Source organism: Numenius arquata, chromosome 4 (genome assembly GCF_964106895.1).
Source record: "Numenius arquata chromosome 4, bNumArq3.hap1.1, whole genome shotgun sequence".
NCBI classification, from domain to species: Eukaryota; Metazoa; Chordata; class Aves; order Charadriiformes; family Scolopacidae; genus Numenius; species Numenius arquata.
The window spans coordinates 21,287,192-21,304,226 of record NC_133579.1 but is presented as its reverse complement, the minus strand read 5'-3'; the positions used below and the strand labels follow the sequence as shown (position 1 = coordinate 21,304,226).

The 17,035-nt window shown below is 35.3% G+C and overlaps 1 protein-coding gene across 1 annotated transcript in view; it reads right to left on the bottom strand.

Moving 5' to 3' along the window:
* SMCHD1 (structural maintenance of chromosomes flexible hinge domain containing 1) overlaps positions 1-17,035 on the bottom strand; it is an 86,640-nt gene that overhangs the window by 24,630 nt on the left and 44,975 nt on the right. Inside the window, exons 22-32 of the mRNA XM_074146228.1 lie at positions 15,267-15,339; positions 13,435-13,574; positions 12,285-12,419; positions 11,202-11,429; positions 10,339-10,487; positions 8,396-8,484; positions 7,127-7,245; positions 6,213-6,380; positions 4,810-4,935; positions 1,835-1,914; positions 174-331 (exon numbers count right to left, since the gene is read on the bottom strand). Coding sequence (XP_074002329.1) covers positions 174-331; positions 1,835-1,914; positions 4,810-4,935; positions 6,213-6,380; positions 7,127-7,245; positions 8,396-8,484; positions 10,339-10,487; positions 11,202-11,429; positions 12,285-12,419; positions 13,435-13,574; positions 15,267-15,339 — 1,465 coding nt within the window. The remainder of the gene's footprint in view (positions 1-173; positions 332-1,834; positions 1,915-4,809; positions 4,936-6,212; positions 6,381-7,126; positions 7,246-8,395; positions 8,485-10,338; positions 10,488-11,201; positions 11,430-12,284; positions 12,420-13,434; positions 13,575-15,266; positions 15,340-17,035) is intronic.

The window sequence follows — 17,035 nt, the reverse complement described above, 5'->3', positions numbered from 1 at the left end:
TTTCTCTCAAAGTGTTACAGAGGCATCTCAGATATGGCTGTTACAAAGAACTGAGACAAAACAGACAAAAAAAAAAAAAGTAAGAAAATACACCATGAGAATAATCAGAACAGTTTTTCATATGTTTACAAAGCTCGAGTGATTGATTTCCACCACAGAATCCTTATACTTACCGGGGAAGGTACCTCCTGCTGGAAATGAAGCATTTTTGTCATATTTAACATTCAAGCGGACAGGTTTCTCAGGATCAGGCAGGACATTGAATGTGATTGTAGGACAATCTAATATGGTCTTGTTGTATGAGGCTTTAAGCTGTAAAGTGTGCTCTCCCCTGAAATATACAGAAATCATAAAAACTGTTATAAAATATCTCTTCTGAAAAGACAATTTTCAACACACTTCAAGTCTGAATCATGTACATGAAAGCATGATAAAAGAAAATCCAAAAGTTATTAAGTAGTAATGGGAAGAAAAAAATTGAAGTGTTAACGCAAAGTAAGACAAGTAAAAGAGGAAATTTAAGATATTCTTAAGATATTAGCTTATTAAATTTAATTTTCCTTTAATATTCATTAGCTTGATCATGTTTCATTGCCTGTCTATAAAACACTAGCAACTCCAGATTTAAGTTGCAAAAGACAGTAAGGTAGAAAGCAAACACAGCTAATTAAAATGCTGTCTAATGAGCATTGTGTGCTCTGGCAGTTTCCAAAGAGTGAGTCTGTGTACTACTCACAAGTATGTAATGACTTCATTGCTATAGAATAAATCTTTTTTTTACAGTATTAAAAACTTGAAATTTAAGTTTTTTAACAGAACTAGGAATATAATATTTAACTGCATAGAGGCTGTATTCCCCAGTGAGTTTTGATTATGCTATGAAGTGCAGGATATTACCACTGAGCACACCTGCTTCTAACCTCCAGTAATATACTGATAACTAATATTCATCATCCTTCTGCCAAGACACACTAAGCACCATCAATAGCAATTAAAATAGATTTTCTTCCAAATGCAAAATAATACTATGGATAAAATCCTGCAGATATAAATGTAAAAATATTAACTGCCATGAAATACTTCAGAAGTTTAAGAACAAGCATTTATTGCTAGCTTCTAAGCTACCTAAAGTGAACATAGTTTTGCAAGAAAAGCACAGGGATACAGGGAGTGGGTAGTAGAACTGGGAACACGAGAAGGATATAAAAATAATCAATTTGAAAAGTCAGATGGGAAATATGAGCGTAAGGGGAGCCAGGGTGACTGACATGGAGAATCAGGAGCCTCAGCACACATCTGCAGGAAATGAGACTTCATTAGTTCTGTTATAAATAAGAAACAAAAAATAAACAAACATATATAAAATTATTTTGGACGCTACCCAATCCTTTAAAATAATGGCTAGCACCCAGAGAAGTGGAGTTTCAACACTCCTAAAACGCGTTCCTACTTTCAAAGTATAGTGTCTGGATCTGGTCACCCAAAGCCTGTACATTTCAAACATTTTAAGTGGTTTATGACACCATCTGCACTAGGTACAGGTTGACAATTAGAAGCTGTGTTTTACCATGACCAGAAAAAACAGGATTCAGAAAATTAGAGCAGCAACTTCTCAGAAGACCAAAAGAAGCAGCTACTGAATTTTTTTTCAGTTAAGCACTTAACTTCTTAAAGATCACTATCTGGCCTTCCACCGGCGTATAAATAATAAATGTCTGACCTTAGGTCTAGATTAATTCTTGGTATGTACTTTATGAAATGTGCAGCCTAAATACATCTAGCAAGCGACATTTCGGAATTCAAGTGTTTTTTCCATATAATTTTCATTACTTACCTAGGTGCATGAATACTAATAACTCCCAGGTTAGCCCTACCATTTTCATCTGTTTTATGTTGCTGGTTTGAAGGTACAATCTGCCAAAAAAAATATTTTTTATTCTTTCAATGACAGAGGAGTATAAAGTCTTAGAATAATATGTGTATCTCATTTGCCTGCATACTGTCTTTCCATTTGAGCAATAGCTTCTTTGTATTCTTGGACTCTAAATTAGGGAAAGATACACTGTTACAAATACAATATTGAGATGTTTCAGAATTTTCTCTGTCAGTTTTTGAAGACAATCACTTTATCTGGACTAGGATATTTTTGTTCATTAATATGGTCAAATACTTGTTAATGTTATTTCTTTAATTGCTACTGATGCAATCATGTCATCCACAGTACATATTAACCTGAGCATATTTTCAGATTTTAAAACCTCCTACAAACTATTTATTGCCTTTTACAGTGTTTCACCAGTCTGCACAGAAATTCCTAGGTAGCAAAAAATTAAAGAACTATACAACTGGAGTAAAACCAACTAAAATATCTACGTCTCTCTTCCTCTTCCCCCATTCTAGCCCCACTGCCAAAACCATATGACTAGATAAACTAGAGAAAAGTATTATGACAAGTGATGAAGTACACTACCTTATTTATCAAAACTTAATGACAAACCAGAACTAATCTCTATACCTTAAGAAATGGCATTTAATCTAGTGCTAATATTGATAGATAATTTCTCATCAGTGTTGTTTAGGATAATAACATAAATCATAGAATCACAGAATTGCTTTGGTTGGAAAAGACCTTTAGGATCAAGTCCAACCATCAACCTAGCACTGCCAAGTTACCACTAAACCATGTCCCTAAAACCATGTTTTTGGAATACTTGAAGTGGGCAACCTTCTTCCAAAATTATTTTCTTTCCCAGATCTCATGACAGTAAGTTACAAGAATAAAACTACATTAGGAAAAAAAAAAAACTGTGAAAGTTTATTCATAATGGATCAGCTACGGGGGCATGAATTTATCCTACTATGTCACTAGAGAAAGGTAATGACAAAATGTGTTCTTAACAGTACAAATGGAAGGCAGCGTTGTAAAGATATACTAAGAAATATTAAAAATTGTAAGATATTTCACAAACTCTTCTGAAGAGTATATTCAACTCAGCAGAGTAAGTCTGTATTTGAAATTACTGTACAGCACAGAATGGAAAGTTTTTATTTTTACAGAAACCAGTGCTTCGTGCATTTCCACTATTGAGCTGCACATAGGAGTTCAGAGTGTTTCTGTTCAGTCATACTTATTTAGTTTTGGACCTGTAAGATGTGGAGTACAGGAAAAGCATGCTACAGGCTTAGGAGACCTAGAGGATGGGATGCAAAATATAGTCAGACACCCTATCTGAGAATTTCAGTTTCCAAAAGCTTCTGATTTCCTTTGGGAGACTGTATATACAACTTATTTGAAATGTCAAGGCAAGACAGTTCTCTAAAGAGGTTCTCCAAGATACTCATGGATACTGATCCGATGTCAGTTCACCAAAGAGCAGTTGGCTGCTCCACTAATCGTATGAAAGTGACTCTTAGAAATGATACCAGTGTTAAGCTCTGGGAGAGTACACCATAATAAACACATTGTAACAATGATCCACCTTGGCTTCCAGAACACTTTCTCCTGCAAACATCCCACTTGGATAAACAACATGCAGACTTCCTAAGACATGCTGCTAGTCCTCCCTGGAGAAAGGCATAATGTCTGAAAAGACACAGCATGCCACCACAACATCTCTTTGATCAGGCAGCACAACCACACAGCGTTACTGTCAAGGTTGTATGTTCTCTCATGAACAACATAACTAGAAGCACTGAGGAGTTGCAGCTGCCATCATGGCAGTAGTTGGGGCAAACAAAAAAAACCCGAACTACAAGTCAGGCTTCTATGGCAAGAGATTGAAAAGAGCCAAAAGAAAAATGATCAAGATATAAAGAAATTTCCTTAAAAAAAATCCAATAAAAATAAGTAATAGTAGCATAGTTAAATTGGGGAAAAGGTGAAGCTGTGACACAATTCTTGAGGGGTGAGCAAAACAAAGTTCTTGGCTGCTGTTTGTTCTGAGGGAACTGAGGGAGACAAATGTATGACAAGCAGGAATAAAAAGGAAACAAAACCAGCCCTGCATGAAAAAAACATCATGTCCAGAGGTGGCTGAAAATATCCTGTATTGATAATGTAGACATTCAGTATAAAAGTCTCTGCACCAAAAGTCAGGAATGTTTGACAGTTTGACCTTTTTTTTTTTTTGAGTTGTAAGAACCAAAATTTTAATGAATGGAGTAGTCTGTCAAACTCCTTTCTTCATATAGAGCCAATGTGCAGATCATCTGACACCCATACCTCACTCATGGAAAAGACGGTAACCACTTAATTTTGGGTTAGATTTGCATCCTCATTGTTTTAATTTGGTTTATACCAACAATGCTTTTCAGAGGGTTAATCAAGTAGGGAGCAAACCCTGCTGACTAGCTCTACATACAGACTGTAAGTCTCATATTCAGGAACTATGACCAAAGAACGATGAGATAAAAATTATTTGGTGCCAGTTTGGTCTATATATGATCATTAATATTACTCATTAAATTACCTCAGATAAAGTGGGGGATGAAGTGGAGTGGTGTGCATGCAGAATTTGGAAAAAGGTTCAGTAGAAGGTCCAGAATGTGTACTAATTACAAGTGGACACTGTACATAGGAATTGTGTTATATTTGTGACTGTTATAGTGAAAGGGAGCGGAGCAATACACCCTGGGAACTGTTTACGTTACTCATTGACACTACTATTATATGCATTAATTATTCTTTTGTGCCCTTACAATATTTTATTCAGTTTTTTCAAAAAATGTCTTGAAAATGAAGAAGATAATGTAGACGTGACAAGAGAAATTGTGTAAAAAAAAAAATCATATAATAAGGTCTATGCTTACCTTTAAGTTGTTACTCTTTGTAAGGCTGATTTTGACATTAGGTTCAGGAGATGGATTTCCCCACTGATCACACAACTGAACAATAAGGGGCTTTTGCAATTCTCTGCCATTAATCACTGCAACAGGCTGGAAGAGATACAAACACACTATACTATTCTGTTCTAGGTATATCAGACATTCATAGCAGGTCAGGAATCCCCAGAGCAATAATGTCTGCCTTTTCCATACTATTTGTCTCCCATAACAGCTAGACCATGACAGAATTGTAAAACTCCAGGAAGGCATTTCTAGAGTTTCCCCATTTACATTCTCTTGTCATTATAAAATGCACTACCTGAATTGAATTGCACGTGTTACTTGTGTTGATGTGAATAAAAGGAAAGACATGTTTCTGAAGAGGCTTATCAAACAGTTTCCTTGTTGTAGAAAGAGTAAATGGCCTAAAACTTTTACCTTCCGATATACTTTGACAGCTTTCTAGAGACTAAAAATGGTTACGATACTCCCTGAACCTTTTGTTTCACTTTTTTCTTTCAATAACCTCCTTCTCCATTTTCCCAACACACTGATCTTTAATCCTGTTCTCTACTCAGAGATCCCTTTTTCTTCTACCTGCTTCCACTCTCCTGTTTTGCTTTCTGCTGATATTTCAGAACTATCACTTGAATAGCCAAAGTAAACATTGAAAAATAAAAAACAAAATCCAAACCAGCAAATAAATGGATGGTACCAAAAATCTCCATCCTTTTAATTTGATATAAATACTGTACTCTCCCCCCCACTTTCTGACTGCAAACATTTGTAAACTTAAGTAAATTTGGGACTGCCTTCCTACATCCTAAACCTCAAAAACCCCAAGAACAGATAAGGAAAGATGAGCTGCCAACTATTTCTACCATTAAGGACAGTTGACAAACAGCAGTGGAAGATGGGTGTTAGGACCCAACCCACAGTAAAACTGCTGCACCAAAGAAAATAAAGATACATCTATAGAAGGGCAAATGGGACAGAATAAACAGTTTAAGAGGTATTAAGAAATAAGGTGTTGTAAACACAACATTATTAGATTACTCCAAAATAAGTTTACTTTTAAAAAACTAATGTAGTTAGCTGTTGTATGAAAAATGCTTCACATCTACAGTCCCATTTAAAACATGTCTATATAATTAGACAGGTTGCAAAATACTTAGTTTTGCTTGTGTTATGTTATCCTGTAGAGAATAAAAAAAAAATTGTCTCTAGAGCTGTCATAGCTGTCATATTCTGACAATTTTTACGAGTATCAACACTAAGAAATTATGGTTTTCAGCTTTGAATCCTGTGCTCCAAAAAGTTCTGGAAATAAAAGACTTGCTGACTAGTGACCCCGTTGTTTTTTTACAAACAAAAACTGTTCTACTTACCTTTTCTAACTCTGGCCAGTCCACAAACTGTAATTTAGCAGGGGATCCCGCAATTAAATTTACTCTCAGAAAGTCAGAAAATTCACGCCAAGCAAAGCACAATTCTTTGTTTCCGAGTAAACATGGTTTAAACCGAATACCTTTCACTCTCATTGTTAGAGTACTTTCCTATTGAGAAATAAAAAGATTTTATCAAGAACAAATAAAAGGAAGTATAATTTATTCTTTTTTTTTTTCACTATGCTATTTTAATACTTATGCCTGTTAGACACTATTTTTGTTTTTACTGTGAGACAGTGGGCTAAAAATTAAACTACAAGTTTTATTCCTTTTATTAAATTTAAATGGTCTTCTTCTGTAAGAAGGGATCAATTTCAAATGCAAGCATTTCTCAGGAACCTGCTTTTCAATGTATAACAGTTACGTACAACTTATTTTAAGTATATAATGCATTTTAAATTAAACTCTCGCAGACAATATCAGTAGTCTGTTCTACAAGGTTCTTCAAAAGACCATAAAATCAAATGTACCATCATAAACAAACACAGAAGAAAAGATAGAAAATGGACTAGAATCAAAGCAAACCTGACAAAGATAAAGTGAACTGGCCCATAAATTGCACAGCTGCAGCAGTGACAAGGTTTTTAACAGATGCTGCTGTACTCTTTAAAACAGAATCATATGATATTACATTTTAAGTCTCTATCTTAATCATAGAGTCATAGAATTGTCTAGGTTGGAAGGGACCTTTAAGATCATCAAGTCCAACCATCAACCTAACACTGCCAAAACTACCAACTAGTGTTTAATTTGACTACCTTTACACAGTTTTGGTTCAATTCTGTGTGACAGAATTAAGATAATTACTACACAAAGGCCACAGAGCAATAAACTATATGACATCTTATAAATACCTGCCAAGTTATTTTCAAATTTGATTTGTCAAGTCCAGGCCCAGAAACTCCAAGGGAATTTACACATGCAGATGTCACTGTCTGAACCTGATTTCCATACTGATCTGTAATTGTTACATCTGTTAAAAAAGATGATGATGATTAAAATGATTATTAAGATGATTACCTCAGCAGCTGCTTTAATGAAACATTATACAACATATGGAATACATAGACACAGCATAGAGAAAATTTACATGAGTATCACTGAATCACAGAATGGCTGATGTTGGCAGGGACCTCCCGGATGTCACCTGGTCCAATGCTCCCGCTCAAGCAGGGCTATCTAGAGCCGGTAGCCCAGGACCACGTCCAAACAGCTTTTGTGTATCTCTAAGGATGGAGACTCCACAGCCTCCCTAGGCAACCTGTGCCAGTGCTCAGTCACCCTCACAGTAGAGAAGTGTTTCCTGATGTTCAGAGGGAACCTCCTGTGTTTTAGTTTGTGACCACTGCCACTGGTCCTGTCACTGGGCACCACTGAAAAGAACCTGACTCCATCTTCTTTCTCTTCAAGCATTTATATACATTAATAACATCCTCCCATCTTGTGGGTATCAAAAAGGTACATATATATAAAAAAAAAGTATCTATATCGTCATAGCACATACTTTTGCTTTGCACTTTTCTGAATAAAAACATATTTCTTGCTATAAAGTTAAAAAAAAAATATTCTTAAATTCAAAAGTTGTTTTTCAACCTGTTAGTTTGTCCTACATGCTTTTCTTTGCTCACACAGGAGCTTTTAATGTCCCAAAATACTGTAAGAATTTTTAATTTCTTACTAAGTCATGTAGCAACTATGTATAGAAACTGAAAAAGAATGAGAAGACTGATCCCTAACATGCCTTCATCTTAGGTTAAAGTTAACCTTAAAATATTTCAATTTAAAGTCTATGCCTTTGAAATAGTCTGAATGTTGTTATGGTCTGTAACATTTCAGAATACATGAACTAAACAAACATTTATGAACAATTTGAACTCAGTGTGATGAATGTCCCAATATACAAACTAAGAGGCAAATTTTATCAAAGAGTAACTCTGCAATTGTAAAATGGCAATTACAGAAGTCTGATCACCTTTCCATGAATGAGAACCTAAAACTGCTTTTCATATTAAAATAGTTGAAGACAGCTCACTCTTGATGACATCTGTATACATAACAGGCTAATAAATTGCAAAGAAAAAGAAATTATCTTACAAGAGATTGAAGAATATGCAAATACTCACCAATTTCACTTTGTAGTTCTTCACCAATCTGCAGTGTGTTTGATCCTTTTAATTTACATTTAATGTGCTTGGGTTCATCAGGATGTGGTCTAAATCAGCATGTGAAAATTGACTTATCATCATTCTCATGAAGGTAATCACTTATAATAGCAGGCATAATAAAGCATACAGCAGTTATCACACATTTACAACTGGAATTTTTTTTAAATTTTATTTTATCCTTGCACACCTTTAGAGGTTCAAGCCCAATGTGCACACAAGTTACATAGCAGCTTTCACCTCAATCTTATCAGGCGGAGCATATCAGACACTGCTTACACACCAAACCACGGTAATGGGATTCTACCTTATCTGTAATAACTTGCCTATCAGTATTTTACCATAGATAGATCATTAGCCAGATAAAGCAAAATTAAAGTTTGGAATATTTTAAATCTTGAAAAAAAAATATCCCAAATACCTCTAAGCCAAAGTAACATACAATTGTCTACATATTAAAATATACCTATTACTGTAAAACCAATTATAATATCAACATTAATCCTGATATGCACATACAAAAGTATCAGTCTCCCTTGCTACGAAAATATTTGCTGACTTCTTAAGGACCTGATTACACCTAACATAGCTTAACATTTTTAGTGATAGAGTTTTTCCTTAAAAGTAAACCAAAACCAGAGCACATTACAAAAATGGTGGAGAAGATGAACAACCACAAAAAAAGAAAAATCAGATTTCCATTTCTTCTTTTGCTATGATAGAGCAGAAGTCATCAGCCTATACTATGACTAACGCTAGTCACTTAAAAGTACATTCTGGGGTGCTTTTAAATAATCTAAGCCTTTCCGTCCATTTACTTGATGAAGGTTAACATATGTTATGTGCTGCTTTCCCAAATATCTGACTTACCTGACATCTGTAAGTTATTTAAGAGTTATCCACCACAGTTTTTTACTCCTTTTTTGTGTTCTAAGCTAAAAATTATGTTGAGATCTTTAAAAATCCTATTAGAATGACATCCAGTTAATTTTTATGACAACTGCAATAGAATAACCCCTAAACAAAGTTCCCTGATCTGCTTTTCAATGGCAAGCAAAGATGTATTAAAAATATTCAATAAATCAATTCACTGTTCTACTTCCTTTCAAGAACAGAAGTATCGTTTCAGTCTGCTTTTCTGGCTCTTAAAACAAAAAAATATTACTTAACTGAAAACTTTTCTGTCTCTGATAGAGCTGCATCGTGGACAGCTTTTTACAAGCATCACGCTTCCAATATTTTAAAGAAACTTATTGCTTCGTTATGTAATGTTTTTTTCTTACTGCAGATCTGTGAAATGTCTAATAGTTGCAAATTTACCCCTGGAATCAGTGTGCTGTGAACTAGTTACTTAATTTTAACCTATTAAGAACACATGAAATTTCCTAAGACATCTTAACAAACTTTATAAAGATACAGTAAGCAGGCTAATTTTAAAGTTCAATTTACAGCCTGTCGCTTTTGACTAAGACACCAGATGCAGGTATCCAGCATTTGGCCAGACAAATATTATCTTTAGCTCCAAAGTAATAACCTTTGTAAGGGTAACAATTAACTTCATAGTGATATTTCTCTTTGGTAACCAGTAAAACTAGTTATTCTATAAGATGTTTACTGAAAGTTTTCAAAAATAGCAATAAACTTCTTTAGTGTATGTATACTTACAAAAGTGGTAACAGGGCCGGATACAAACAGATCTTGATGGAGTCTTTCACACAGATAATGTTCTCATCTGTAAACACTTTGCATAAAAGCCCCCACCCAGCCAGCCAAACCTCGGTTCCCCTGCCAACTGCTTTCATTATTTTAGCTTTGGTGGAAAGACTTTTTTTACCCCAAAGTAACAGATGTACTATCCTTTGCCAGCAACATAATTCATAAAAAAGTATTTCAAATGAACAAACCTGACTGTGAACGCACTCTCCAAAGACACATGATCATCAAGGTAAGTAATTAGACAGTAACGTACATCTTTTACTGACGTTGGTACTTTTACATCAGGTAATAATCCCTGAACCAACTGTTCTCTGTTAATTTTAGGTGTCCAGTTAACCTAAAATTAAAATTTCTTAAATTAATCAAAAGCTAAATTACTAATGACTAGCTACATAATATATCTGTGGTGATTCTAAACATGCTGAGGTAACATAGAGGCAACAGAAGCTTTCAAAGGAACGCCTGTGCATTTCCCAACAGCAACCAATGCTATCTTCCCAAACAGAGAAAATTACTCTTAAAAAAACCCAACCCCAAACAAAACAAAACATACATTAGTGTTTCCCTCACTTATCTTGAGTTAGGAAAGATCTGATTCTGAAAAACCTCGCCAAAAAAGTGCCACATATTTGGTGAAGCTCTACCTTTGTATTAGGCTCCACATATGTACACAGAGGGATAAGACAGGTAAGCAAATCTTCATGAGGATACCTGTTCAAGGTTCCTAAATTTTGGGAATACTCCAGATCTGAAGAATCATAACTATGTCAGAATTATTTTATTGTGTTTAGGAGAAGCACTGGAAATTACTGACCTGCTTTTCATAATACTACCCTGAAGCATTATTTAACATTTCATTAAGTGTCTTTATCTCATTAAGGACACAATTTTAATAGAATAATTTTAAAAATCGTATTAAGCAGAGAGTTCCCATGTTTAATAATACAGTCTTGAGGAATATTATTTTGTAGTCTGATTTCTATGGATTTTAGAGAATCAGCATTTTATATCTCCCTCATATTACACCGCTGTTGACTCAAAAAGTACTTACCTTGATTTTTTCTGCCAAAGCTGGAGTTATAGGTATCTCCCTTTCTCCTTCATCATACATCTGAAATATAAGGTTGTGCATGACATCGCCAGCAAGCCAATTAATTTCATCCTGATGTTTAATTTGAATAGCTTTTTGTCCATCCATACTTAACACCTGTAGTCTTGCAACGTGACTGCTAGGAAGAAGTTTAATAATCTTTTCCACTACTGGCACATCTTTGCAACTCTATACACGGGGAAAAAAGACACATAATTAAGATATTAAATATACATATATGCATAAATATCACTGTGCCATAAATAAATGGCAGTACTCTGGATTACCAGGTGTGATGAGGTGTCCAAACATGACTTGTCAAAAGTAAATCAAAATACAACATACGAATACTTACAACTATTAACAGATACTAGAATTGATGCTAGCTATTTAGAAAACGTTTTCTGTTTCAAAAGTACTATGTTCTACAATTTACGAAACACTTAAGAGCAGTCCTAGGTATCCTTTCATCTTACCATATTAGTATTTGTTTATACATTTTTCAGGGTAAAACAACACAGGTTTTATTTTCTCCAGCAGTGTAGCTCTCTAGATTTCCAAGGAACTGAGATGTTCAACGGCATTTAAAAAATTCAAACTTCAAGAGCTTTAAGACTGAAATGCTACAAAAACCTATTAATTTTTAACTTTTGAAAAACTTTTGAAACTTCTCTGAAGTTTTGGGGAACATGTTGCCATACCTAATCTGGCTTAAAATGTTTATGCAATGAAAGCAATTTGTCAGAACAATCCAAGGACTAAAAAGGGGAAGAAAAATCCCCAAAATAATGCATATCTCTGAAACACTTCAGGGATTTCAGAAATAAAGAGTAAGAGGTGAAGAAAGAATGGAAAAAACTCTTAGCCTTTTTATGGTTTCCCAGAGAGGAAAAAGGGCAGCCACCTGATTATCAGGCTTATGGTAACTAAAAAAGTAACTTTTGGAGATTAAGTTGATTCATAAAAGACTTCAGTACACTAGCAAGACAGGACAATAAACTGTTTTCAATCTTTCATTCATCAAACATCCCAATCAATACTTACAAGTATTTCAATCCTTGCTTTTAGGATCTGGTCTTTCTTGATATTCTGTACATGTATAACTGGACCAGTTAAAATGTTTGTTCCTGCATTACTGCAGTCCACAGAATACACAGGAAGGTTTGAAGCACCTAAAAACTATTTAAAATGTAAAATTAAACTTCAGGTTTCTTCTACAGAACTACTAGGACTATTCCAGAAATTATTATTTGTACAAGTCCAAATATAAATATAGTATTATTTACAGATAAATTTGATAGATTTCAGTTTTCCAGAAGCCTGCAAGATCAACACCTATATTTTTCCACAAGTGACAAGAGATGTGTGGGAGAAAGGAAGAAGTTATAGAAGTAACATTTGCTGTCTATTCAACTGGTTTGTACTAACACTTAAACACCAGTCTCTTTTGCCATTATGGTAATAAATCCAATTAAGTTGTTAAATAAACCCCTTTCAATAACTTTCTAAAAGTTACACATTAAACAGAATTTAAATATCAAGTTCAACATACTACTGCAGATCCAGTCTACAGGAAGAGAATGTACGCACATAAAGTGTAAAGCAAATGCAGATTGTTTTGCAGCAGAAAAAACATTTTTATTTGTTTACCTGTTCTTGCTGGAAGGCTGATTTCACTAGAATTGGAAAAGTCACTTTCTTGAGTTAAAAAAAAAACTATATCCAAAAGGGCAAAAGTTTTTTTTACTTCTAAAAGCCACAGTAACACCTGCATTCCCTTCTGAACTTATCTAAGTGCTTGTGACAATAGTCTTATCTAATATTATTTTTAGGCAGTAGGCTTGCATTTTCATCTTTTAAAAAAATTATCAAAAGTAAGCTGTATGAAATTTTTTCCTGAACAAATTTTAGCATTGTATATGGCAAATACAACCTAAAATAACTTAAAATTGTAGCTATATATCCTCACATGATCTCCTCTTCCATTTCTAAGGCCAGGTTCCTCTGATTCTGAAACTTACTGAATGACTCAGATGAGGCAAGAGAGGCACAGTTAGGGCTATCAAGCTACAGAAACTTCAAAAGCATTATTAAAGATAATAAATTCTATCTGGATGCCAAAATAGGCTCTTTTCCCAGCCCTCTAAAAAGCAAGCATCAAAATCCTTATGGCACATAACAAAATGCAGTTTACCTTACAATGAACTATCAACTTTGGCTGTGCTGTTATATTTCCTGATTCATCCAGCACTTCAACCTGAAAGGGGAAAGCTGTGCCATTTTCAATCCTTAGAACTTCAGAATCTGGTTTTACTTTCAATTGACGAGGAGGGCCTGCAAAAATACACAATTGTTGCACAGTGGTTATATTTCAGGTAACTTGTGAGACACTGGATTTCAGTTTTTGCTATCTCAAAAAGTTTTTAAAGCCAAGCTACCAAACTGTTTGTGGTAACAAACAATTTAGACCAATTCATGTGTATTGGTTTACGCCAAGAAGTTCTAGACTCTTCCTGTCCTTCAACACCTGCCAATCTTCTGAATCGATTCAGTAAGGAATAGTTAGATAAACATGATGAACTTCAGCAAATACAAGGTGTAAACACATGATATAGCGCTACTTACACACTATATGTATTCACATTCATCAAAAAGAAACTTGACACTTTCTCCTGACATGTTAAAACCAAAGATATTAATGTTGAGGTATCTGATCAGTCATGATGTGCAGCAGTTCAATTACCAAAGCCACCACAGACACAACTTGCAGGCAAAGAACAGCTAAAGAAAATTTTGTTGGCATTGCTTGGATAGTAAAGTGAAGCTATTCAAGTAAGTCTACCCCTTGGAACATATAATTATTTTATCAGTATTACAAAAGAGAAGGAAGTAACAAATTACTATTAAAAGACAAGTTCTGAAGGAACAAAGAAGGCCACTTTTCAGAAACATCCTTTATGCATCGTTCATTAAAACTTCCATTTCAAACTCACTGGTTGAAGAACAGGAAAGACTGAAATAGCTTTTATTCACTTCTTCCTCAAAAAACAGCTTTAAAAGCTATGGATATGCCCAATGAGAAAAAAGAGTTAGTGAAGCATCCCTACATTGCCAAAAGCAAAAGTTTCTAAAGAAGAATGAAGCTGCCTTCAGTCCAAGGTAAATAACTAAGTAATACACAACATAATCTGCCTCGATTGTTCCACTCCATTTTCTACATGAAGCCTTAACTCCTCAAAAGATAAAGAATAATGGAATGAACTGTACATTATTGGCCTCACAGAGCTTGAAGTACACAATCTCTCTGCAAAATGAGATGGGAAAGTCTAACGTCTGGTAATCTAGGAAGCCAAAAATCAGCCTTCAAACTATACCTTATTTCCCAAATCCAGAAAAACCCAGGTAACAAGGGATAACAGGTATCACATAAGGGAATCCTCAGTACCAAGATATCCAAAAACCATAAAATTCTGGTAAGGGCAGTGGAATTACGGACTTCTGTATTCCTCTCATGCATTATGATAAAGTCAACAAGTAACAATGAAAACTTCAGACACAATCCCAACTGCTAAAGCATCCCTCCTTTGCTGGGGTAAGAAACTGAACGAACACTTGTTCACTCACAGCGTGTCTTCTACAGGGAGAACTGGTCAAAGCAGATTAGTACAGGTTAAAGGGCATAATAGTTAAGAAAATCAAGAAGATAAGAAATTCATTCATTCAATGGTGCTAGATTAGAAAAAGATTCAAAATAATTAAAAAAAGAAGTGAAAAATTAGTCTCAAGTAAGCAGACAAATTCCAACTGCTAGAATAATGGACAAGATTAGGCTGCGAGTTTGATATTATTCCTGCCAAGAATGACATGCCCTTAGCTTTATTTAGTGTCAGTCCTCATTTGGATGAGCTAGAATATCCTTTTTTATGCCTCACTAAATATTTTACCTTCTTGGGAGAAACAGCATTTCATTAATAGTGTCAGAATTAAGTTCAACAAAAATTAACTAAATATTTTAAGGATACTTACCAGGTTGTAATCTTATTTTAAAGATTTGTGTGTCTTCTTTCAAACCAGGAAGAGTAACCTTCAGATTAAAGTTCTAATGAAAAGAATATTTTAAATATTAACTTTAAACAAAACCAGATCATAAATTATCTCAGTCATGTCAATTCATATATATGTAAATTTCAGAAGTCTATCAAAATTTTCTTGCACTGCTACATAAATCAAGATTTTATTTCTTGTACTAAGATCTGTCTTTTTCATGTTATTATTCCCAGGGACATTCCATCCAGGATTTGCGTGGTAAACTACACGGTTCCAAAACTGTCAAAAGCAGCTATCATAACTTGTGGTTTCCTGCTTAGAGGCTGTTTAAATGGGGAGAAAACATATCTGTTAATAAAAAAAAGAGGAATTTTAAAGAAAGGGTCTGCAAGTTCTGTTGTCATTATTCCTTAGCAACACAATTACTATCCATCTCGTCTTTGAATAGGGCCGTAAGAAAAACACCTGCTGTAGAAATGCATCACTGAAATTGACTTTCACATCAAAATCAAAGAATGAAGCAGTCTAATCAATAATCTTAAAAGCTCCAACTTTAAAATACTAGTTGCACTGTAAATATGTGCATTTTACGCTTTATACATTTGATATTTGAGAATATTTAGTTGCAATTCACAAACTGTCATTTTCACACGTTCAGGAATGCTGCCTCTGGAAAGGTTTACTTTCATAATCCTGTCTTATGTCCTTCCCACGCCTGACAGGGTATGTGCAACATTAACACCTTCTGGACTGGATGAAAACAATCAGGCAATTCCTTTGGTTTGCTGGGTAAGAGAAGCAGAAAGTGCAATGAGGCCTGGGCAGGTGCATCACAGCTGCAGCCACATCAAACACGTGCTCCACAGCTGCTGGCTGCCCACAGAGGGGCATGAAAACTCTCCAGCTCTGACCAGTCAACCAACCATACTGGTCTGCCTGCAAGCCAAGCAGCATGTATTAGCTGGAGCCCCGTTAAACTGATTCGAAGAATGAATGGTTAAAGGTTGTTAGTGTAGATTTAGTACAGCTTGGCAAAGAACAGAGCTCGGAGCCCAGGAGCCCAGCATTCCAAGATAAGGAGCTGGCCTTGTGTATAAGATAGCAGGAACAGCCTGCATGCTAAGGAGGAACCCAATTGTCTGGGCAAAGTGTCCATCTGGTCAGGACCAGTTTCGCGGTTTGGGGTCCAGCCAGCCCAGCATTCTAAGCCAAAGGTAAAAGTACACGGTGAAGAAGACTACGAGCCTTCCTCCAGAAGACCCTGGCCCATGACCACTGGGTGACAGCACGCATGCTGCAAGGGGAGGAGACTTGTGATAATGAGTTCCTAGAAATAATTAGAATAGTAACGCCTTTTCTTAGAATTATAATAACCCAGCCCACATTAATGAATATGTATGCTTTTTATCATAAATAGATGCTTGTTTTACGAGCCAGTGTGCAAGTTAGGAGGAGAAATCCCCCTTGCACCCGGCGCCGCAATAAACATACCTGCTTTATAACTCTATTCGAGTTGTAGGGTTTGTTTCCGCGTGTCAAAACCCAATGGTAAATCACAAGAAAAGGGGAAGGCAAAATATATTAGTTACATGTTGGGGAACTGAGGAGGTGGAAAGAAGGGAAAAATAAGGTTGTGGGGGACTACGGTGGGTCCGTGGAACCCTTGATTGAAGGAATGGAGTCAGGAATTGACCTTGCAGAGATTAAAGTATATCCTTGAGAAAGAAGGGAGTAGAAAACATCCTGAG